The sequence below is a fragment of the Prionailurus bengalensis genome, chromosome E2 (assembly GCF_016509475.1).
Source record: "Prionailurus bengalensis isolate Pbe53 chromosome E2, Fcat_Pben_1.1_paternal_pri, whole genome shotgun sequence".
In the NCBI taxonomy this organism is placed as follows: Eukaryota; Metazoa; Chordata; class Mammalia; order Carnivora; family Felidae; genus Prionailurus; species Prionailurus bengalensis.
In genome coordinates, this window is record NC_057352.1 from 20,072,932 (window position 1) to 20,095,815 (window position 22,884).

The 22,884-nt window shown below is 50.9% G+C and overlaps 2 protein-coding genes across 2 annotated transcripts in view; one reads left to right on the forward strand and one right to left on the reverse strand.

The window, feature by feature from the left end:
• The window catches only part of PEPD (peptidase D), a 112,086-nt gene extending 105,439 nt beyond the window's left edge, over positions 1–6,647 (forward strand). Inside the window, exons 13-15 of the mRNA XM_043599077.1 lie at positions 2,419–2,603; positions 5,588–5,779; positions 6,145–6,647. Coding sequence (XP_043455012.1) covers positions 2,419–2,603; positions 5,588–5,779; positions 6,145–6,282 — 515 coding nt within the window. The 3' untranslated portion in view covers positions 6,283–6,647. The remainder of the gene's footprint in view (positions 1–2,418; positions 2,604–5,587; positions 5,780–6,144) is intronic.
• Positions 6,648–9,841: 3,194 nt separating this feature from the next.
• On the reverse strand, positions 9,842–22,670 carry CEBPG (CCAAT enhancer binding protein gamma). The gene is made up of 2 exons (XM_043599078.1): positions 19,909–22,670; positions 9,842–13,428 (listed from the first exon to the last, which is right to left on the reverse strand). Exon 2 carries the CDS (start codon positions 13,330–13,332, stop codon positions 12,889–12,891), a length of 444 nt encoding a protein of 147 aa, XP_043455013.1. The 5' UTR covers positions 13,333–13,428; positions 19,909–22,670; the 3' UTR covers positions 9,842–12,888.
• Between the last annotated feature and the right edge of the window lie 214 nt (positions 22,671–22,884).

Below are 22,884 nucleotides of genomic sequence, written 5' to 3' on the forward strand. Positions count from 1 at the left end.
GCCGCAGCCCACTTGGAAGCCAGCCAGGCTTGACGTCAGGCCGCTTCCTGGGGCTTCCCTTTGGCCACCGGAAAAGGCCCCTTTCCAAGAGAAACGGAGCTGCTCTGGAGGGATGCAGGATGCCCTTCCTCGGCCCCAGGGCCAGGCGGGCCGGGGGAGTTTGCAGAGCTGCCTGGGCGCACTTTCAGGCCCAGGGGATCTGGGCGGAAGCACAACTTGCGGAAGAGCTGCGGTGTTTTTGCCCCTGAACCAGCAAGCCCTCTGGTCCTGAGGTGCGAGGAACCAGCAGGCAGACCCGTCCAGGGAACAAGGTGCTAGGAGGGCAATAACCAGGACGGTGGAGAGAGTGCTCGGGAAGGTCCCTCCAGGGCAGGGCCCACGTATGTCGAGACCTGAGCAGTGGGTCTCACTCCCAGCGGCCTGTGTGCGGCTGTAACAGGTGGCCCGGCCTGGGGAGGGCGAGGTGGGGTGCGTCGGCCTCGGGGGAGCGGGGAGCCGAGGCCGGGGCAGGCTTGGCTGGTACCCCAGGAGCACGGCGGCCATCCAGCGTTGAAGTAGGGTCTGGCTGGGCCATAAGCAACAGACGAATATTGGCCGACAGTTTTGCGGGGGTTACTGACCCGGTCCCCCAGTAGATGCCAGAGTCTCTGTGGCCGGTCTTCTAGGGCCAGCATTGCAGCTGTTTGACAAAGGGAGGCATCTGAGGCTCCCAGGAGTGCATTAGCAGCTGAGCTGGGATCCAGTACCCAGCCCTCCATTTCAGGATGTCCAACTTTCGGAGGAAAGCCGCCCACCTTGACTCGGCCGTCAGGGCTTTGAACCGGGCTCTCCCCACTGCTTGAGTGGGTAAAGCCAGACCCTAGGATGCCGCCACTACCCTGGCACTCTGTGGGCCGAGGCAGGTCAGGCCTCAGGAGCTGGACTCCAAGGAGGCTGTCTGTCTCTAGAGACGGGGCTTCCCCCCTCGGCCTCCCTGCACCTTGGGCCCTGGGCCGACTCCCGCCCCACGAACTGGCCGGGGTGCAGCCCTCGCCACCTGCTCAGAGCCTGGCCCGCAGGGATCCAGGAGGATGGGTCAGCGCTGTGCCTCCAGCCAGCCCAAGACCCGAACTGTGGGGTCTCCATCCCTGGCGGGGAAGGGGGCCCAGGTGGAGGACTGGTGCCCATCAAGTGCCTGAAGGGTGATGCCCTGTGTCCCAGAGTGGGCCCCCCTCTCTACCCCTGGATTGAGCCCTTGGGCTACCTTCTGCCAGCCACAGAGGTTCGGAGCCCTGAGGTCCAGCCCTTGTGGGCGCGGGGCCCATGCAGGTTCCCAATGGTGCGGGATGCCAGGGCGCCCCTCTGCAGCTGCCATCATCCGTGCTGGTGGATGTGGAGGGCAGGGCATCATGGGGGTGCCACTTGGGAGCCAGTGTCGCTCCCCACAGGGAGGAGGCCGCAAGGGTTGGCACTGGCCCCCTCTGGCTGGATCACTGCTCAGGGGTGTACGCCCCCACGTCTGCCTGGCCCACGGCCTCAGCCAGCATGTGGCCTGCCCCCAAATCAGCCCTGTGGCGTGGGGCAGGGAGCTTCACCAATCTCAGTCCTTGTGTGGTACTTAGGTGGAGTGCCCAGTGCCCTGGAGTGAGGTTGGAGTGGGACCCCGCCAGCCCAGTGGGGAGGGCCGGCGTACCCCCGCGATGGCCAAGGCCGTTTGAGGGTGGCTGCCTGAGAACCTTGGACAGAGCCCCTGAGCTTGCTTGCCTCGAAACTCAGTGCCTGGGGACATGCTCTCCCCGGTGACCTTTGCCCCAGAAGCGTGGGGCAAAGATGAGTTGGATTAGCAGTCTGGGGCCTGGATGTCTGGGCTGCCGTGGAGACGGACAACCCTGGCTCATGGCAGGCGGAGCCACAGACCCCTGCCGGCCAGCCCACGAGGCCGTGCTAGCTCGTGCTAGCTGCACCTTCACCCCAAAACCTTTGCTCCCCACAGTGGCTCCAGGGGTGATTCAGCCCCGCCTGGGGGTGTGCAGCCATGCCCTCGCCCCGCAGCCTGAGGCCCTGAGCTTTGATTTGGGGCTCACTGAGGCAGCCCCACATCTGTGGGGGACATGTGCTTTTCTCCTCCTGATGCTCAGGAACCTTCCTGGACTCGCTGGCCCCGGAAGCAGGCACTGGCCGCGGGCAGACACGCCACGGGCTGGGGAGTAGACCTAAGCTGGACGCCCGGCCACGGGTGACAGGAGCCTGCCCCTGAGGGCACAACGGAGACAGAGGAAGGGTCTCGGGGTCCCCAGCTGCGGCACCCTCACCACTCACTTCCGGCCTTCTTGCCTCAGCCAGTGCAAGGGCTCCACGTGTCCCCCAAACTTTCCCTTGGGGAGCCCCAGCCAGACCGCCAGTCCCCGCAGCTCATTGCAGCCTCCTTTGGAACCGCAGGGGTCTGGTGGCCTGACATGCACCGCCTGGCTGACCGCATCCACCTGGAGGAGCTGGCCCGCATCGGAGTCCTGAGCGGTAGCGTCGACGCCATGGTCCAGGCCCACCTGGGAGCTGTGTTCATGCCTCACGGGCTCGGCCACTTCCTGGGCATTGACGTGCACGACGTGGGAGGCTACCCCGAGGTCAGTGTGGACACGTCAGCCAGGGGCCTGCCCGTGAGCGGTAGCTGAGCTGGCCCTTGCCCACAGTGGGTCGGGGCTCTGGGATCAGCTGCGGTGTAGTGGGACCGGCTAGAGAAGGAGGAATGGGGTCCCACAAGGCCCCCCACCCCTCCTGTCCCTCCACCCATTGGTTGGTCCTGGTTCAGGCCCTGTGGGGTATTTCCCGGAGTGTGCCTCCCCTGGTGGCTGCCACCTCAGGACCTAGTGCCAGGTGGGTGTGCCCTGCCTGGTGAGCCCCAGGCTGTGCGCTTGGGGGTGACAGTTGCCCCGAAGGGTGGGAGGTGGCCAGTGTGCAGCACGCGGGGTCCCCAGAGAGCAGTGGGCACCCCAGAGCTGGCTCTTAGTGATGGGGCTGGTGCTGCGGCCCTTTTGTCCCCTGCCTCTGGCTTCTTTCGGTGGGGGTGGTGAGGCACCATGGCTGGCCCTGGGCCTTCCAGGGACTAGCAGAGCCCAGCACCCCTCACAAGCCCAGCAGCAGACCCAGCCCCTGGGCCAGCACACCCCGTGGCCTCCTCATCTGCAGGCGCTCGAGGCACCCTTGGCAGGGGAGGGAGGCTTCCGTGGGCATTTCCAGACGAGGCTTTCCCCTCCCCCTCCTACCAACCGAGTCTCGAAAGGACCACCCAGAGGGTGCCTGCAGCCAGCCTTGGGGAGGCCCTGCCCGGCAGGTGGCTGCGGTCTTTCCGGGCCCCGGGTGGGTGGGGGTGAGCCCGGCCCTGCCGCCTGGCCCGGTGCCCAAGGTGCAGGGGGCTGATTATGCAATCGGTGCACACCCTGGGGCCCACCAGCCAGTTAGCCAAGACTAGGCTTGGCCTGTTGGCTGCAGGGTATTTTGAAAGCACCAAGAACGATTTTTGGGGGGAAAAATTGCTCAAGAGAAGCATTATTATTCAATTATTTTTTCCTCAAGTGTAAACAGTTAAATTTGGAGAAACAAAATCAGTTTTAATTTCCTAATTTCTATCCATCACACTGTGTACAGGGAGCCAAGAGCAGAGCCTTCCAGACATTGTTAACTGAGGTTCGTTATTCATTAGTCGCCAGGACTCTTTTTTTCCACCAGAGAAAATTGGCAGCAAACTGCTTTTATCTTTTCCAGTAAGCAGCCCTTTGTGCTCACAGAGTCTATTCTTTTGACAGATAAACATTGTAGAAAAAATATGGCTTTTCCTATAAAAGTCATTTGTTTTATTTCAGGCCTGCAGACACATCTGGGTCCCCTCTGCTCAGAGCCCAGTCAAAGCGGAGGCCCCATCCAGCCCTCTGCCCCAGCGGAAGCCGGTGTGGGTGCGGCACGGGCAGGCGCCCCCGCTCCCCACAAGGCTCGGGTCCCTGGGCTGGAGGGGCCGGGGCTTCGGCCTCTCCCCTTCGTGGGGCCTGCTCTCCCCTGCCCAGCCCCCATGCTTCTCCCGGCCCCGCTCGGACGGGCGTTCTTGTGGAGAGACTCCTGAGAGCCAGTGCTCTGAAGGGGTAGAGGTCGGGGCCAGCATAGTCTCCTGCCCCCAGGGTCCCTTCCCCCCCTCACCTGCAGTCTGGGTGGTGGTCCTGGAATTTTCCGGAGGCCTGCGTAGACGGCCCCTCCCCTGGGCACACCCACAGAGTGGCTCGGTGCGGGCACACAGTGACCAAAGGAGGACGGGGAGACACGACCTGGCCAGGTTTCTGCCTCTGCCAGGGCCCTGGCTTTGCCGCCCTTGGAGTGGAGGGAAAGGGATAGGTGCTCGGGTGGCACAAAGGTGAGGGACGGAGAGGGTGCCCGGGGGCAGCCACAGACTTCAGGTGGCAGAAGGCCCTGCCCTGCAAGCACCTCTCACCTGAGCACGGGGACCGACATTCCAGGCTGGGCCCTTCCGTGTCGCCAGCCCATCCGGGCAAAAAGTGTCACGGGACCCGGTACCACACCAGATAGGCATCTGTACCCAAAGCATGACTCATCAGGGGTCACAGTGCCTTAACGTCCCCTCATCACCTCCGCCCCAGCCCAGCTCATGCCAGAGTGGCTGCACACGCATTTCTGTCCCCACCCTCGTGGAATCCCGGTCACAGCCTTCCCTGCTGTGCCCAGCTGTGGAGGCCGAGCCAGCCTGTTTCTGGTTACCTTACATGAACCGCTAATTGAAGTCTGATGTTCTTGGCCCCTAAACAGTCAGAAATGACAGCTCCGTGTCCAGCAGCTGGGCTTCCAGGGAAGAGCCGCAGGCGGGGCGGGGCAAGCCCACAGCCCGGCCCCAGAGCTTGCTCGCTGCCCGCTTGCTCCCTGGCCCTGGCCTCAGGGACCCAGGGACACGGGTGTTGGCTACGCCGTGAGAGTCGAGAGGCCCGGGCCAGGTGTGCGTTTGTGGGGAGAGGGTGCCTCTGCAGGGAGGCGGGCAGCCGTTCCTTAGGGGCGCCCACGTGGCCTCCTCCACGTGCATCTGAGCATGTGCGTGGGGCCGTCCTGCTGACGGCACCTGGCCCCCCTCCTGGAAGGCCACACGGGAGACCTGGGCCTGGGGGAGCAGCGCCCAGCACCGCCGGGGCCGCTTTCCAAGTGAGCCGCCTGGAAGGAAAAGATGTGGCACGGGAAGCCTCGCAGCCTCCCTAAGAGCTTTTTTGGCTTCAGGAGTTTGGCTTCTGCCGTTCCTCTGGCGAGGAGAGGCCTGCGTGAGGGCAGCCGGACCCCAGGCGGCCGAACGGCCAGCACGGGCGGGCGGCCCTGGGTGTGTGCGCGCCGGTTGTCCCCGGGGCTCCCGCAGGCGCTTCCGGGGGTATTGGGGGGGGGGGGGCGGGCAGAGTCTGCGGGGAGTAGAGGGTCTTACCGAAGCGCTCGGGGCACGGCCCAGCAAGGGGCAGCCTGGGCCAGAGCCCCTCCGGAGCACAAAGCCTCCCTCGCAGCTCCGGGGAGCGCAGACGCTCGGGGTGGAGCCAGCCCTCCTCAGGCCCCCGTGGCCTTCCTGTCCGCGCAGGGCGTGGAGCGCATCGATGAGCCCGGCCTGCGCAGCCTGCGCACCACTCGGCACCTGGAGCCCGGCATGGTGCTCACCGTGGAGCCGGGCATCTACTTCATTGACCACCTCCTGGACGAGGCCCTGGCGGACCCGGCCCGCGCCTGCTTCTTCAACCGTGAGGTCCTGCAGCGCTTCCGCGGATTTGGCGGGGTGAGTGCCCACAGGCCCCGGGTCTCTGATTCCAGAACATGCCCCTAGCGCACGCTGCCGCGGGTCACCTCTTTGTCCTGACACAGGAGCCCTAGCGGGAGGAGGGATGATCTTCGCTTCCTCACTTGACAAGGACCCGGGCCCGTCCTTTCTCCTGGTCTGTCGCAGACGGGGTGGGCAGGTGGCAGGAGCAGATGGCCCTATGGGAGGAGCCTTCCCCTCCGCGGCCTCCCCCGGAAGCCCGGAGGCCAGCCCCTTCCGTCAGGGGCAGGACAGACCGCTCCTGAGAAGGGGCCCCTCTGACCCTCTAATCTGGTGCACGAGGCCAAGCTCAGGAATACTGAGTGTCTGCCGTTCCGAGCCAGGTCCGTATCGAGGAGGACGTCGTGGTGACCGACAGCGGCATGGAACTGCTGACCTGTGTGCCCCGCACAGTGGAGGAGATCGAAGCGTGCATGGCAGGCAGCGACAAGGCCTTTATTCCCTTCTCTGGCCCCAAATAGAGCCAGCTGGGAGCACCCAGTGGGACCAGGGACCCAGCCTGGCAACCTTTCTTCACGACGGGCCCTCCGGCGGCCAGATGGGCGCTAGGAAATCACGTGGCTGGGTCCGTGTTTGATCATGCTGTTTCCTCGGGGGAAAATCTTTCTTAACCTTCTGCAAGATCACACCTCAGTCTGCTATTACTTTGCTTGAATGACAGTGGCTTTTGAAATGCTAATGGAAAACAGTTCTGTTCTTTAATAGCAACTAAAATGTGTCTTGCTGTCGTTTGTATTCCTCTGCTCAGGGAAGATCCATTTCCAGTGTTTTCTCTCAAAAATCAATATGCAGAATGGAACTTGCAATAAAAAGTTTCCAAAAATGGGCCTTTGTGCGCGGCTCCCTCTGTCCTTTCTCCCTTTGCAGATGAGCACGCGTGGCCGGACCTAGGACGTGGGCGCTGACGGTGCAGAGCGCCGGGTGCTGGGCGCGTAGCTGGAGCCGGCCTCCACGTGCCTTTGCACGGGAGAAGGTGAAGCGGTAGAGGAAGAAGCCTTTCTGATACGGCTACGGCCTCAAAGCTGCGTTTCTGAAGGGGGCACTTAAGGCATAGTTAAAACTTGAGACTTGCAGAGATTCCCTGCTTTGACTTCCTTTTCACACCGGACGTGCTGGCCAAGCCGGCATCTGCCCGAGAGACACTGCCCCCCAGCTCAGCTCCACGGCAGAGGTGAGCTTTCTCGTGGCCTCCGTGTTTGCTGAGACCACGTCTTCCCTAAGCGTAAACCCACGGGCCAGATTCCTCTCCGGCAAGGAGACTTCAAGGCCGGCGGGGCCTGGTCCCTGCCGAGGGCAGAATGCCTGTCCTTACCTCTGCTGGCCCAGCTCCGCACTCCCGCAGAACCCGGGGCTGGGGGATTCTGTGCCAAACCGGTCCAGGTTTGTCTCCTCACGGTGCCGTCATCCAGGAGTTTCCAAGCCAAGATGAAGGGCACATGAGAAGACAGGACACCAGAGGTGAAACCACCATGGGGTGGAAAACTCTGTGGCCCAAGCTAGATGCCTTGAAAAGTCACTGAAGCGTTTAGTACAGATGATTTCTTCCTGCGACAGGCACGCAAAAGTGCTCGTGAAGTGACCAAGTTAAAACGAAACCATTTTTCCTGTTTGCTTCTCAGAGGTTTTTTTTTTTCTTAAGTTTATCTTGTGTGTGAGCTGGAGAGGAGCAGAGAGGGAGGGAGAGGGAGTCCCAAGCAGGCCCCATGCTATCCGCGCAGAGCCCAATGTGGGGCTCGAACTCACCAACCGTGACCTGAGCCAAAACCGAGAGTCAGATGCTTAGCCGACTGAGCCACCCAGGCACCCTGCTTCTCAGATCTGTAACCACCATTTTTTCAGGTTTTCTGCTGGTGCACAGACAGCCCCTAAGTTCTTGGTGACGCTGAGCGGTTTGAGTAACGACAGTCTTGAGTGTCAGGAGTTTGAGTTCACCAAACGTTTCTCCAGCCCAGCTGTACCTGTGACACATTGTGGCATACAGGGTTTCAATTTGCCCACCGCCAGGACAGAATCAGTGGCAGTTAGGTGGAAACTGAAAATGGATAGTTTAGTTGGTGTTCATTAAAAAACATAGCTGAGTGTATTATATATCTTTGTCCTTCCTTTCCTTGGGACATCTCCTCTCCAAACTGCCCATTTCCCATGATTCTCAAGAAGGTAAAAAGCATAAAGAAAAATCTCAGTCACTGAATGTTCTTTGTCCAAGAGGGGCACTGGGAGCATAGTATGACTGCTTTTGCCCAGGTCAGTAAGGCAAAGGGCATTCTCTGCTGGTGCAGGGCTCAGGGGGGAGGGTGGGGGCGGCAACAGATCTCCCCTCCACCCCGTGTTCTGGAGGGAGCACCCAACTCAAGTCTCCAAACCTCTGCAAAAATCCATACAGCTTCAGAAATACATTAGAGACCCTTCCAGAAAGCTGAACAGCACTAAACAAGGCTTTCTGAAACCCTGGAAGGGTCTAGGTATTCATTCAATAAATAATTGAACATCCACTATGTGCCAGTGTAGTATAAAAACATGATTCCCTGCTCTCCGAGCCTGTAGTTTACTGAGAAACTTCGCCGCCTTGAACAAACAAGCACAAATATATTATCTTTTTTTTTTTAAGTTTATTTTGAGAGAGTACGCACGAGCGGGGGAGGGGCAGAGAGGGAGAGAGAATCCCAAGGAGGCTGCAAATACATGACCTTATACACTGAAAAGTGCCATGAAGGGAAGTAACAGGACTGACCTTGTCTAGAAAGCCAGGATGGGGCTGAGATAGGAAGGGTTCAAACTGAAAAGCAAGGCAAAGAGGAGGCATCCAGACCTGAGCTGTCCCAAGGAGTAAAGAGAGCTTGGAAAAGCCCTGCAGCCGCAGCAAAGAAACGAGGGCTAGAAAATGGAGGGATGTTAAGTCAACAAGACCAAATGGAGCCACGTCGCAGGGAGACCGGGCCTCACTGGGTGCAGTGGGGAATGACAGAAGGTTCTGGAGAGCATGCAATGGTCCAAGGAGACAAAGTTCAGACAGGAGCGGATGATGGCTCTGCAGAAGGCGGGGGAGGGGAGGGGAGCAGACAGGTTCAAGAGGCACATTTAGGGGGTAGGACTGAGAGGCGGGGATGTGGGAAGGCACCTGGCTCTAACAGCTGCTTCAGAGGGTGTGGCCAGACCCAGTTATCTGAGCTACAAACCAGCACAACCCCCTTTGCCTCGAAGCCCAGTTCTGCAACCCCAGCCCCCCGGGGCACCCCTGCCTACCTTGCAGGCCTAGAGCTCTTCGAGGAGTGGGTGTGGCAGTGAAAGAACATTCAGGATTGGTGGTCTGAAGACAAGTAAAAGCCATATGGACTCTACACACTGACCGAGCAGGTCCAAAAGTGCTTTTATTAAAAAACAGATCACCTCTATATAAAACTCCTCAAGACAGGACGTCCTACCCACAGAAATAATTACTGCACTACAATTTTCATTAAGAGGCAGCGAGTGGAAACCTATTTCCCAAGACCTGAGAATAGCTGAAGGATCACAGACGTATCTAAATGACATCTTCCCTTGAGACACTCAAGTCAGCACGGATTCAGTATTTATTCACTTTTGTAGACGCTGGCACCAGTAAATGAAGATGGTGTACGTACCACAAATTGCACTGTTAGGGGAAAGACATCCCCGTCCACCTCAGAGCCTGAAGAACGAACCTCCTACCACCGTGTGAATGGGAACCACACACCGAGACACCAGGTGTCTGCGCAGGAAACGCCAGCTCGGCCTCCCCTAGTCTAGCAGACTCGCGGGGATTAGACCACGCGACAAAGCATGTGACTAGAGAGGCGCTCCATCTTCGCAGGAGATGATGTTCCTGGCCATTCAGGGAAATCTAGGCTTGGACAGAAGCACCCCTGCTTGTCCCCCACGCTCCCCTGCCTTCACCCCTGCCCTGGGCTGGAAACGGGAGAGACGGCTCCGCCTGCTCTGAAGAGCCAACACCTGGACTACTTCCCTGGTATCGAACATAAAGAAACCCACAGTGAAATGCAGTCATTATTCCAAAGTGTGTTTTTATTTCATATTCATTGAAAGAAATAAAATTATATTTAAAAAAATAGAGTAATCTCACAAACTGAGGAAAGCCAGGAACAAAAGAACAAGTTAAGGGCTTTTTCCTGAGAGGCAGATCTAACAGCTATAGAATGAACTTTCTCCTCCCTAGCTTTTGTCAAACAAAAAATTGCTTCCTATTTCTAAGGCATCAAAAAGCACTCTGAGTGCTAACTGGGTGGTTCAGGTACAAAGTTTCAAGCCTCTAATGAGGATTAAGAAACATCAAAAGCTGATTTCTTTTAATACCAATTATTAAATTGCACATACTACCTTTTTTTAAACATAAATTTCAGAATTTCACACTCATGACCCGAATTTCAAAAATCTGGTCATATGCTGTTAACGTCTTACCACTTCTTAGTAAGAATCCTAAGTATCTAAGCTCACATCCCAATAACTGAAAGGGGCCAGACAGCAGAAGAGCTCCGATCTCCCCACCTGCAGCCAACACCGGCCAGAGAGCGCCTATCTCCGGAGACTCAGACGCAGCTAGAAATTTACACGAAAGCCTAATTCCTAAACCACTGGACCCGCCTGCAAAGGCAGATCAAATCCTAACGGTTCATATGTAGCCTACAGAACAAAAGTTACAAAAGTCATTTTACAATTCCCAAAGCTCTAAACGTACCCATTCCCCATACTTGGTTTCCCTCAATTTTACACTAAGGAATCTATCAAACTAAAAACTTTCAATCCCAAACACTTCAGTAAGACAGTCAAGACAACGGTTAACATTTTTGTTCTACGAATAAATGACTGTTTGTGCTAAAGTTCTTGTTTGCATAGGTAACAGGAAAGCTTGAGTCAATTTTTCCAAAAGTTTCAATCTTGTGTTCTGATTTGAAATATCAAGTGCACACCCCTGATGATTTCCCTACAACTTCTTTTTCCAAGTTAACTCAATCCATATAATTGGTAACCATAAATTCCATAGGGACATCAACTTCTGAAACACAGTTTTTAGTAAACAAGAGATTTAATGTAACACCTTTCTAGGTGCTTAAAGATTCAAGTGGCCTAACTGTACCTCTAATAAGGTTAATTATAGAACGTGGGTCAGCTATTAAAGATTCAGTAGGATTCTGGGGCTATCTCCTAGTTAGGCAAAAAAAAAAAAAAAAAAAAATCCATCAACCTGTAAGTACACTGATACTCCAGCCAAAGTACATTGGGGTTGGACCCTAATAGAAACCCCGATCCTGTCTCCTGGCTGTCCAGGGAGTGAAGCCTCCGGGGACGGTGGCTCTCCTGGAACAGCACTGGGTCCTAGTCACATGCGGAAGAGGCTCCATGGACACAGTGATGGCTCTGTTGAATCGCAGGTCACCATGCTATCTTCGCCTGCCCAAAAGAGCACAGACCAACCTAAGGGTGCGACCTGAATTACATCCTGGTTAAACTGTTCCAAGTCCTAGCGCAAAACAACAATGTGGCCAAAAGGTGACCATGTTCAAATGAGATACCTGGTAACACAAATGTTTTAACCAGAGGTGACTCAGAGGTGACTCAGACTCTTGTCACCAGCCTAGACTGATACTGACACACACACACCGACACACACACACCAACAAATCTGAGCTAGAATTGTGCTAAAAAAAAAAAAGAAAGAAAAAAGAAGAGAAATCAACACGGACGATCAAAACTACCAACACTGATACAAACCAAACTCTAAAGATTCCCCAACTTTAGTAATCGCCATTTTTTAGTCTCGACAAAAATGTCAATATCCTGAGTTTTATCAGTATTTTCTTTCTAAAATAATTTATGGGACACAAAGCATACAAATAAACAAACAGAAGCAGTGGTACAAAAAGTCTAGAATAGCCCACTAACTAGAAAAAGAAATGTCACAAGAACAATATAAAAAGATGTATTTATGTGAAATAAATTAAAGGTTAAACCTTACATTTTCAAGTTTTCTTAGACTATACTATTTGGGGAGATGGCCTAGAGTTGATGATGTATTTTTCTGATAATCACCTGGTTAGGATCAAATGCCAAATGATCCTTACCAAGACATTTCTGCCTTTAAAAATCATGGCCCTATTGCAGATATTTGGACATAAAAGAAACTACCTAAATCTCAATCGGTAAACAAGGCATTCTGTCTACTAACCTGGCTGTCAAAATGGTAACTTAAAAATGCTTACTTGACTAGCATCTACAGAAACAAAAATTTTGGTGCACAAGTTTCTCTAAACCAGAGCTGTCTTTTGGTTTATTGTTGTTGTTAGAAAACAAAATAACACCAATCCAATGACCCAAAGGTGTCCCAAAAGCATAATTCTAATATGCTTTACTCTTATTTTTAAAAAACCTATTCACCTCCTAATTATTTGTATTTTTAAGCCAACTGGCTGTATACTGCCTTTAAAACACAATGGGGCTTATTTAACATGGCATTGCTATTCAGAAACTTGTACTTGTTGGGGAAACAATACTAATTCTGCTAAAACGAGGGTTATGCTATACATAGAATCACTCCAAATCACAAAGTGATTGATTTCTATAGCCCTAAGGAATTTTAGTACATAATTTAGAAAAAAAAAAAAAATCACAAATAGATCAACCAAATGGCATTCAACTTTCTTAGTCCAATTAACCATCTCCAATAAAACCAAGAACCTCCTGCAGGACCTGCCGGTTCCCTGTTCCTTTTATCAACCTAGAAAAGAAGCATTTCTTGGGAAGTGAGGATTTATTAAGAACATCGAGGTCCAGGATTTTTTTTTTTTTTTTTTACCATATACCTTAAAACTTTGTTTTATCCCCACAAAAAAATCCGTATCATTTAAAACTAGATATTCAAATTACATGGCTAACATTTTTAGCTAATCAACTCTTCAGTGCTGATCCTAGAAAACAACCTTCAATGGATCTTTGAATAATGGAACAAGACAACGTTCGGCCATTGATACGAGTGGTGTAGGTAGTCACACCTTTAACGTTCAAGCCACAAACCGTGAACTTGGAAGGGGTGAGGTCTACTGTCCTGCATTATCAGGAGTTGTTGTTGTATTTTCAGTGCCACCGGGTTGCACGTTATCTGCAAGGTTGTGTGCGTGCTCAAGAAACAAGTCTTTCAGTACGCTTAATTCCTTAGTCAGCAATTTAATTTTTGCTTCCAACCGTTCATTCTCTTCTTTGAGCTGATTCACCCTCTGCAGTGTATCCTGTGCCTTCTGCTTGCTTTTCAACCGGCTCTTTTTCACAGCCATGTTGTTCCTCTCTCTGCGCTGCCGATACTCATCACTGTTTCGATCCATGGGCGAGCTCTTTTTGCTTTGCTTGCTCGGAGGCGCGGCTTTGCCCCCTCCCCCAGAGCCGGCAGGCACCAGCTGAGGAACCTGCTGTAAGCCGCTGGCATGAGCCTGAGTATGAATAACACTTATTCCAGGAGTGCTGTTCTGCTGTGCTATCTTGCTCATTTGGGCACGCTCTCTTGCTGACACGGAACAGGTAGAAATGAGGGCAAGGTGATCAACGGTTTCCACACTAAGCTGCCAAGAAATCTTCACATGTACCTAGTTAAAAAATAAATTGCATTAAAATGTTTGAAATGACAAGATCAAATGAGATTAAACTTGCAAGTACCTAACAGCAGGCCAACATTAATTGATTATGCTGAGAAAAGTCTACAGCAACTGCCAACTGTTCCAATGTTTCAGAAGTCTAAATCATTTAATTTAGAAAGGTGAGTTAGTACAGAAGCACCATAAGGCCAAATCCAGCCCACCTGAACCCCTGAGGGTACTACCCATCTGTGACTGTTATCAAAAATGGAAGGAAAAACAAAAGAATACCGCTAATTAGGTAGCACATATGAACTAATAGCACTTGGCAATCTGCCAGAGAGAAATGAGATGTTTGGGTTAAACATGGAAAACCTGACTTCAATTATGATAGAAGAGACACCTGCAAAGAAGGGGAGAAAAGTTTCGATTGTCCGCTCACGTCAAACGAGCGTACTGCAGCGCAGCGCCCGGTCCCCACTACTCATCAGGGTCGCTGCACACTCCTGATGCCGACATACAGGGACGGAGTCATCGAGGACTTGCCTCTCCTCCCAGAGTACATCTTTATGGGATATTCTGAAAAGCGGGGGCGGGCGGTGTTGGCTTGTTTTTATTTATTTATTTATTTATTTATTTATTTATTTATTTATTTATTTAGTGCCTCAAAGAGAAGTAGTTTACATAGATTTCCTAAGTTTGTTTCTTGGATCCTAGACTTAGGAGCTCTGAGACACCCAGTCTGCTGTCCCACCCCACCATGCTTCTTCTAACAGTGCTTTTTTTCTTCTTGACGTAATAAACACATCTAAACATGGGCAACCTGAACCGCAACGAGAGACATAAAAGCCTTAAAGATGCATCCAAGGCAGAGCAAGCCTGGGGCTGAGGCCAGACAGAGGCCGAGCAGCGGCAGTGCCCACACCCACGGCCCACTGAAGAAGGGGCTCAGGGGAAACGCCGACTCCAAGTGCCACGGCAGTGCCGCCCGTAGAAATGAAGCCACAGTTTCGGAAACTGGTCGTGTGTGGATGACTGTGAGTCCAACTAGGCCTCTACAATTGCCTCAAGAGGTGTCAAAAGGATACCTATCCTATCCTGAGGCCACTTCAAGACAAACTGACTAAGCTGCTGAGCCACGTCCAGCAAGAAATCGAATTACTCTTGGAAATTCAGAAAGCGATGTTATGAACCATAAAACTATCCTGTCTTCTTTTCACAAAACTGCCAAAACTACATCAGTGGAAAAAACCTGGGGCCAGAATTCTGAAATGCCTCAAATGAGTACATCTCATAGTTCTTAAGCTCAGTTAGTAAACACCAGAAGCTTCACCCAAACTTTTAGCTGGGCATTTCCGTATAAAACACTGTTTACTGGCCTGCTTTTTAAAAATCTTTCCTTTTAGAAAGTCGCTATATCCTTACTTTCAATGGTCTCCAAAGCCATGCAGGCAGCCCTGAGCTAGTGAGCCATCTGTTCTCACTCCAATATAAGGCAAAAAAGAAAGCTTCCTTCCAAACCATGGACGATATCTACTCCAAGTCTATCTTCAGTAGTGGACATTTCACAATCTCCTTTGATAATTTACTATGTTGCCTATTTTTCTTCCAGTTAAACAGTGGCAGTTCAGTATTAATTTGAGCCACCTTAGCACTAAAAGTGTTAGTGGCCATCAACATTATTGCTTATTTGATGTAAAGTGGGCATAATATTTTAGTCAATTTTTAAAAACGTGTTTAACACTTCTCCTGGGATTGTTTCAACTATCATAATCATGGTCATCTTCTTTAACTTTTTAACTTTTCATATGCCGATTATGTTTTTAATCTTTAAAACTAATCTATAGACAACACAAAGATAAGAATGATCCAAAGAAGTACAGACCAGGAGGAAGCAGGTCAATACTGTCTTGGCTCTGGCTCCCCTCTTTTGCTCGGAACCTATATCCTTTCCTTCTTGGGGCCTTGATTTCCCCATCTGCAAATGAGGGATGTAGAATGGTAAGATGCCTTCGGACTCTGAAAACATACCATGAACTTCAGTACTAAAAAGTCTTTTCTTCCTGCCTTATGCTTGGCTTTTTATGCCCAAATCACTAAAAGATTTTAACACCGGTTCCAAATTCAGTGACGTTCATGTCCATTTTGGTACCCAGAGATACAGGAATAGAGAAGAGCTCTTTTTACCTCAGTCTGACTCACAGTAGAGGGGCTGAACACAGTAGGCTGAACATACTAGGGGGGACTTCGAAAATGTGCCCTTTGGCTTGAAAAACAAAGAGTAATTATCAAATTGGTAAAAACGTAAGCAAGGGAAACTTAGAAATATTAAGAACTTTAAAAATGTTGTTGTTTTAAAGTTCCTCAACCAAAGCCAAGAAAGTTTAAGTGAAAAAAATATCCATTAAGGAAAATGAATCAAGTAAAGGGGGTCAGAGCCAAGTGGTCCAAAAAAGCTGACTCCAGAGTATCAACTGTTTTTACACAAGCAAAATAGCTGCCTCCAAAAGTTGCCCAGTTTACACTGTCACTTACACTCTTGTTCCTTCCACAAACACTTATTGAGCACCTACGATGGGCAAAAAAATACTAGTTTATTTCAAACCTGGATATTCAATCCCAAATGAAAGTCTGGCTCCTGCGTAGACAAATACTATTCCAAAGTTCATTCTACAGGAAGCAGGGCGGCGCCTTACTTCCTTACATGTGAATCATTCGAGCAGGGAGGAGCAGAAAAACTGAGCAGTTATTCTCAAAGTGCGGACCAGCAGCAGCAGCATTTGGGAACTTGTGAGAAATGCAAATTCTCGGGCTGCCCAGACAGAAGGATTGGGAGCTTCAGGAATAGGCCCAGGCAATCCTGTTTCAACGGGACCCTGAAGTGATGAAGTGTGAGAGCCACTGCTGCAGATTCACAATGAGGAGGTGCATTTTTTTTTTAATTCAAATTTTTTAATTCAAGGAGTGTTCATTCAAATCAGCAACACACTGAAAACACAGAGCAGCCAGAATGAGTAAAACAAATTTCTCTCAAGTTTCATTTGGGAAAATAAACTTATCAAGAATTTTCCTAATCCTCCTGTCATCTTTTTTCACATACGTACAACCAGATATTCCTCCCCATGCCCCCCAAAATAAACTTTTAACTCCAATCTCCTCAGTGAATGTCCACACTCCAAAACACTCATAGATGTTTCTCCCTGACACCAAACCTTTACTATCACTGGTATGTGACAAGGCTACCCACCCAGCTCCCAAAAACTTACAACCCACCACCTTCTCCATCCGAATACCACAGAATTAATTACCTCAGGCTGACATCATCTCTCAAGGGGCACTGGTCTCCTCTGGGTTAGCTGTGATCCCTCCAACCACTGCCTCCAGAGCAATCGAACACTCCAACCTGCTCCAGTGTGTAGGATCAGATTGAAGGTATCAACTCTCTCTCCAGCCCTTGCTCCCTTACACTTCACACCTCAACAACACTGAACCACTATCAACCCCCTAAATGGTCCTGCATTCTCTTTTCTTTGTACTGCTGTCCAGGTGGTTCCCCCAGTTTCTCTGTCAATGCCAGCTCTCCCTGGAGACTAAGCTAGAGGCAGCGATCTGTCTTCGTGTCCACACGCTCAGCATCTAGTAGTGCAGGGTGAGCCATATAGTGGTGGGGCCCAAGAAATATCTGTCGAGGGGCTCCTGGCTGGCTCAGCCGATTGAGCGTCCCACTCTTGATTTCAGTTCAGGTCTTAACCCCAGAGTCATGGGATCGAGCCCTGTATCAGGCTCCACGCTCAGTGTAGAGCCTGCTTAAGATTCATTCATTCATTCATTCATTCATTCATATTCTCTCTCTCTCCTTCCCTCCCCCCCTCCCTCTCCCTTCTCCCCACTCCCCCACTTTCACTCTCTCTCTAAAATAAATATGATGAGGGGCGCCTGGGTGGCTCAGTCGGTTTTTTTTGTCTGTTGTAAACCATACCAAGCGTCCGACTTCCGCTCAGGTCATGATCTCACAGTTCATGAGTTCAAGCCCTTCATTGGGCTCTGTGCTGACAGCTCAGAACCTGGAGCCTGCTTTGGATTCTCTCTCTCTCTCTCTCTCAAAAATAAATAAACATTAAAAAAGTTTTTTTAAATAATAAAAAGGAATAAAATAAAATGAAAATAATTTTAAAAAGGGGAAACATTTGTCAAATACTGGCTCAGAGGCTAAAAGAAAATATTTATTTTATAAACATCATCTACAGAAATGAGATAGGTTCTCTAGTACTGGAATCTCTTAAAACAATCACAATTAAATCAGGAGTGTTAAGATATTATGGCCTTACTTCCTTAGGTTCTTGGTCTTTCTTAAAGGTGTACATGAAAATAAAAATATAATTCCACTTGCTCCTTTGAGTACCCAGTCTATGCAGTGAACATCATTTCTAGTCTGGTCTTTGCTTTATTTCAGTTGAGAACTTGCTTTTCTACTTAGCCCAGTTATGTGTTCCAATTAATAATCTCAAGTTCTTAGGCATCTGTTGCCAGGGTCTGACAACTCCATACTGCAAGAGATGTAAAGGTAAGCGAAGCCCATACATGCCCAAAGGAGCAGGATTTCTATTTAGTTGCCACTGCTTGCTTCATGACCCAAAACAGGGTCCACGAAGGAGGGTACATCCGTTTGGGGGTACATAAGCAGTCCACTAGAGTATGGAGCAAATGTATGTTCACTTGTCTTTTTTTTTAACGTTACCTTTTTAATCTACTTCTGTTATGGTTTACAACATACAAAAAAAAAAGTACACACATTGTTTATAAATATACCTCTATTAGGAAATCATGCTTAAAAAAATTTTTTTGTTAACCAACAGGGCTGGAAAGCCAAAAAGGTAGGAAACCAATGTACCTACAAGAACCCATGGAAGCACTCCCTCCCAAGAATACCCAATAAATTTGGAATTGTGGCTACCTATATTTACATTACTGTGATCAGGTGAGGCAATCCTAGACCCTAAGACCTAATTCAGCCCCATGAGGTCCTAGTTGTCTTTACCAGGGTCTCACCATGTGCTGTTCAGATCCCTGCAGACGAACCCACCTCTCCAAGATCAGACAACCGCTGACAGTCAATGATGTGCTCTTGAGAATTTAAAGGATATTATGAAAAAAATGAAATTTTGTTTTCACCTGTTTTTTAGGCAGGTATTTACAAACGACTGATTAAGCCAAGTAGACCCACCAGAAGCAGGAAATCAAGAAACTGAGAAATTCTTCAGCTCACTAGCATCCTGTAATTATTTAGCCATGTTTACAGTAAGTGTTTCCAGAAACAGAGAACCGACTTTAAGAATAGCTCATGCCAAATACTAATCAAGTGGTAACAGTGACCAGATTTTAACTTTTCAATATCAAGAACTTTTAGAGGCACAAGTTCTTAGGAAAGCAAACCCCTGTAGTATTTTCTTTCCAAAATTTATTTGGGAGTCGCATATCCTATCTGAATTTAGGACAATCTCTTCACGTAAGGATTCCCTGAGTGCAGGCTCGGGAGAGAAAACTACCAATTTTTGTGTAACCCACTAACCTTAAAACCTTTCTGAAACTGACACATTTTAAGGTGCCAGATTACAGCACAAACCTCAGACAAAAGGAAAACGAAACAAACCTTCTCAAAAATGAAAACATACAAGCCTCCTTGGAAGAACAGATTATCCTTCCCCCCAAACATGCATTTCCATTCCGTTCATCTAGACACCTCTGCTAGCGATTTTCTTTACTGTGTTCCCTCCAACATGCTAATGAAGCGCTTCATTCCTTGCCCTTCTCTATTCTATTCAACTCGTGGTTGCTGCCCGTTCGTCTAACCTATATTCAGCAGTGAACTGCAGGATATTCAAATTACAGCTCCCTAAGTAAGCGCAGGATCATTTCTGTAAAGTCGTGTATTCAATAAAAATCAGCCGCCTTCCCTGCCCACTTTATCACCCTCCTAACTTCTGAACAGAAGTCTCGTCTACCCCTCGCCAAGCAGTTCTGGAGGGGCGGGCAATTTCCGAAGTGGCGCTACGGTAAGGCACGGTCCTCCTCTTGCTATTCTGGGAACACCCTTTATCCCCGGGGGCCAATACGAGCCTAGCTTGTCACCAATGCCCGTTTCCCCAAAAGAGGCCGGGTTCCGGAGGGGGCACACCTCGTCCCCCGCCCCGTCCTGTCCCGGGCCGGCAGCGAGGGGCGCCCGGGAGGAGCGCGGGGGTCGGCGGGCGGCGCCGCGGCCCTGGGCCACGGCCAGGGATGAGCTCAGCGGCCCCGCCGGGTGTTGCCGGCAGGTTGCATCAGACGCCGCGCGGGGCCGCCGCCCGCGCCGCGGGCCGCGCGGGGCCTTCCCGGCGAGCCGGCCTCCTCAGGCCGGGCCGAGGTTCCTCGGGCCCGGCCGGCGCCCACGCGAGCGGCCGGCTCCGCTGCGGCCTCCTCCTCTTCCCTCATCCCGCCCGCCCGCGGCCTCCTTACCTGCGCCTCCAGCCCGCCCGCCCCCAGGCGGCCTCCACTCCGAGCGGCCCCGCGCGGCGCGGCCCGACGGACCCAGGCCTCGCAGCCCGCGAGCCAGCGAGGAGGAGCGACGGTTACGAAACCGGCAGCCTCCGCCCGTTCCGCCGCCGCCGCCGCCGCCGCCACCGGCTTCCCCTCCTCACGCCGACCGCGCGCGCTGCCGCCGCCGCCACGACCAATAGGCGCGCCGGCCTGCGGGCGCCGCGCCCTCCCCTCACGACGGGCAGCGCCGCCAGCCAATCGCGGGCGTCCTGGCTGCGGGAGGCGGGCACGTGGCGGAGGCGTTGGCCGCGCCGCTGCGAGGCCGGAGGGTGTGGCGGGGGTAGGCCAGCAGCTCCTGGCACCGCCCGCATCCTTCGCTGTTCGCGCGGAGCGGCGGCCCCGGGCTGTGGGAAACCAGAGGCGAGAGAAGATCTGTGAGAGCTGGAGGCGCTGGGGAGCTGTAGCCTTGCGAAGGCAGCACCTGTCTTTGGGAAGCACGACTTCCTGAGGTGTTTTTGAGTCACCGACGTTCGCCTGGGTTTCGCCGAGTCCTCTGGGAGGCCCTCTGGGCGCCCCTCGCCTGAACGGTCCCCAGAGCGGCCCCCGAGACGCCCTCCCGGGACGCCCGGCGCCCGACGGAGCTTGGAGGACAGGGCAGGACTTCGCAGCACTGACGGCAGCTGCAAGCTTGCCGGGGAAGCGAGTGAAGTGGCGTTTTCCCAGCGTAGGGGTAGTGCTGATATCACATTGGTCAGCGCGGCAGACCGAGGTTCGTTGTCACCAGGGAACGATTTCCGCGATCGATTCCCGTGTGCCGTGTGCCAGGTGAACAGGATGAGAGACGGGATCTCAAAAAACGCGGGGCAGTCCAGTTTAACGTAACCAAGACACTTCACAGGAGGATCTGAAAGCGTTTTAAAACCAGGAAGCAGCGCGCTGGGCGGAGGGCAGAGCCAGCGCGATAGGTTTGATTGCTTCCTCTTTAGCAATTCTTATCGTCCAAAAAATAAGAGTCTTTGAAAGAGGAAACATTTCTTCATCGCCCAGGCCATGGCACCGGCTCTCCGCACAAGATTGTTTCGAGGAATCAGTTAAAGAGATGATAAAACCTTTGAAAAAAACATAAAGATAAAAAAAAGTGCTGCAACTAAAAGTGAACAGCGATAACCATAGAACCATCCTCGGTAGGCAAGACACAGTATCACCAAAACCACTGTTTCTTTTACTTTGACCCTCAGTGTTCTGATTTGAAATTTCTTTGATTGAGATGTTAGCACTATGAACACTGGATTGTTGCATTGCTCACAAAAATCATAATTTTTACCCTCACCATTTGTCAATCGCAAGTTACACAGGGAAAATTTTTTTTATAGATATACTCATTTTCCTGTGGCTTGCTCACCACTCGGCCAAGCTGCTCTAGCATTCTCTGGGCAGGCCTTCTTCCACACTCAGCAGAGCAGGTCTTGTCAATGCCAAGGAGACTCTAATATTTATTTCCTCTTCAGGTGGCGGCTGGAAAGTCTCCTTAGTTTACAAGTATTTATTTGGTGCCAACTACGTGCTAAGCTGTGGGCTAAGTGATGGGGATTCAGCAACGAACAAGCAAAACATAGCCCTTGCCTACATGAAGTTCCCACTCACAGCCAAGGAGACAGACATTCAGTACTTACACAATTTTTCTGTTGCTATTTTCATCAATAAGATGCTGTGAGATCAAAAGAAAGGAACCAAATGTGGTCTGTGGGGCAGGGAAGGCCTGAAAGACGAGTTGGATTTGGCTGTGGGGTGTGGATGAAGAGGATGGACCAATCAGAGGGAATGTCTTCTCTAAAGGTTTTATGATGGGAGAAGTGTGAGGCCAGAGTGGCTGACGCACAGTGTCCCAGTGGAGACTGGTGAGATTGATAAAGCCTGTGGCCCAGGAAAGGTTCTGATTTCTACCCTAGGAGAGATGGAAGGCCTTGGAAAGATTTGCTCTCACCGTGAGGAAACGAACAGAGCCTGGTGGAGGCTGTCTCTGGCTTGAGATCCACCGTGGGGCTTTCTTCCAAGTCACAGAGCCCTAAGCTCTCATAACAAAAGATCTCCTGCACAGAGCTCTGCCTCACTGATACCCAAGTCGTAGTCTACAAATCCAAAGAATTTGTAAGCAAGTAGTACATTAAAATCTCCTCTAAAGGACCTTAGAAGTAGGATGTCTTGTTAGTTGATTACGCTATTTACCTGAGAGCGACTGTGATTAACTATCTTAGTTACCTGACGGGTTCGCCCTGTGCTTCCCCTCTTAATGGTTGTGTGACCTTGGGTAAATTACGTAACCTCTCCATCACCTGTAAATGGGCATAACAACAGTATCTACCCAATAAGATTGCTGTGGGGGTTAAAAAGTTAGTATGTGTTTGGCCCCTAGAACAGTGCCTGTCTGGTACAGGGTAGCTATTATTACCATGATGAATTATCAAGTTACAGTGTAGAATTATAGTACACTAAAATACAGTTCAAAACAAGGTCAAGCTGTGCTTATTACAGCTTTGATGATTCAGTCACTGACATACACATACTATCAAAGGTGCTGATGTTGACTCTATAGTGTATCCCAAAAGGTGTTGTTTAGAATGTTTTTTTCCTTAGTTACCACATCTTAGTTCATTAGTTTCCATAAAGTAGAGTGAGGACAATTTTAATAATTTCAAATCTCTTATTGTTTAGAAAGCCAGATCAATAAAAGTTTGCTATGTAAACTTTAGCATTTATCGAAAATGTGTCTTAAGTAGTTATGATAATACTTAAGTACTTATCATAGATTTATATTTGGAAACTTTCTGAAAAATAATATACAAAATTAACCGTCTTTGATAGGAGATCTGGGTCATATCTGTATTTTGAATATTGAAACAATGTCACCGGGTTGCATCTCAGTAGATATTTATCATGGTATATTAGCAATAATAT

What these genes read in the sequence shown, in the direction of transcription:
- CEBPG (XM_043599078.1), bottom strand. Translation starts at nt 13,332, where the DNA reads ATGAGCAAGATAGCACAGCAGAACAGCACTCCTGGAATAAGTGTTATT.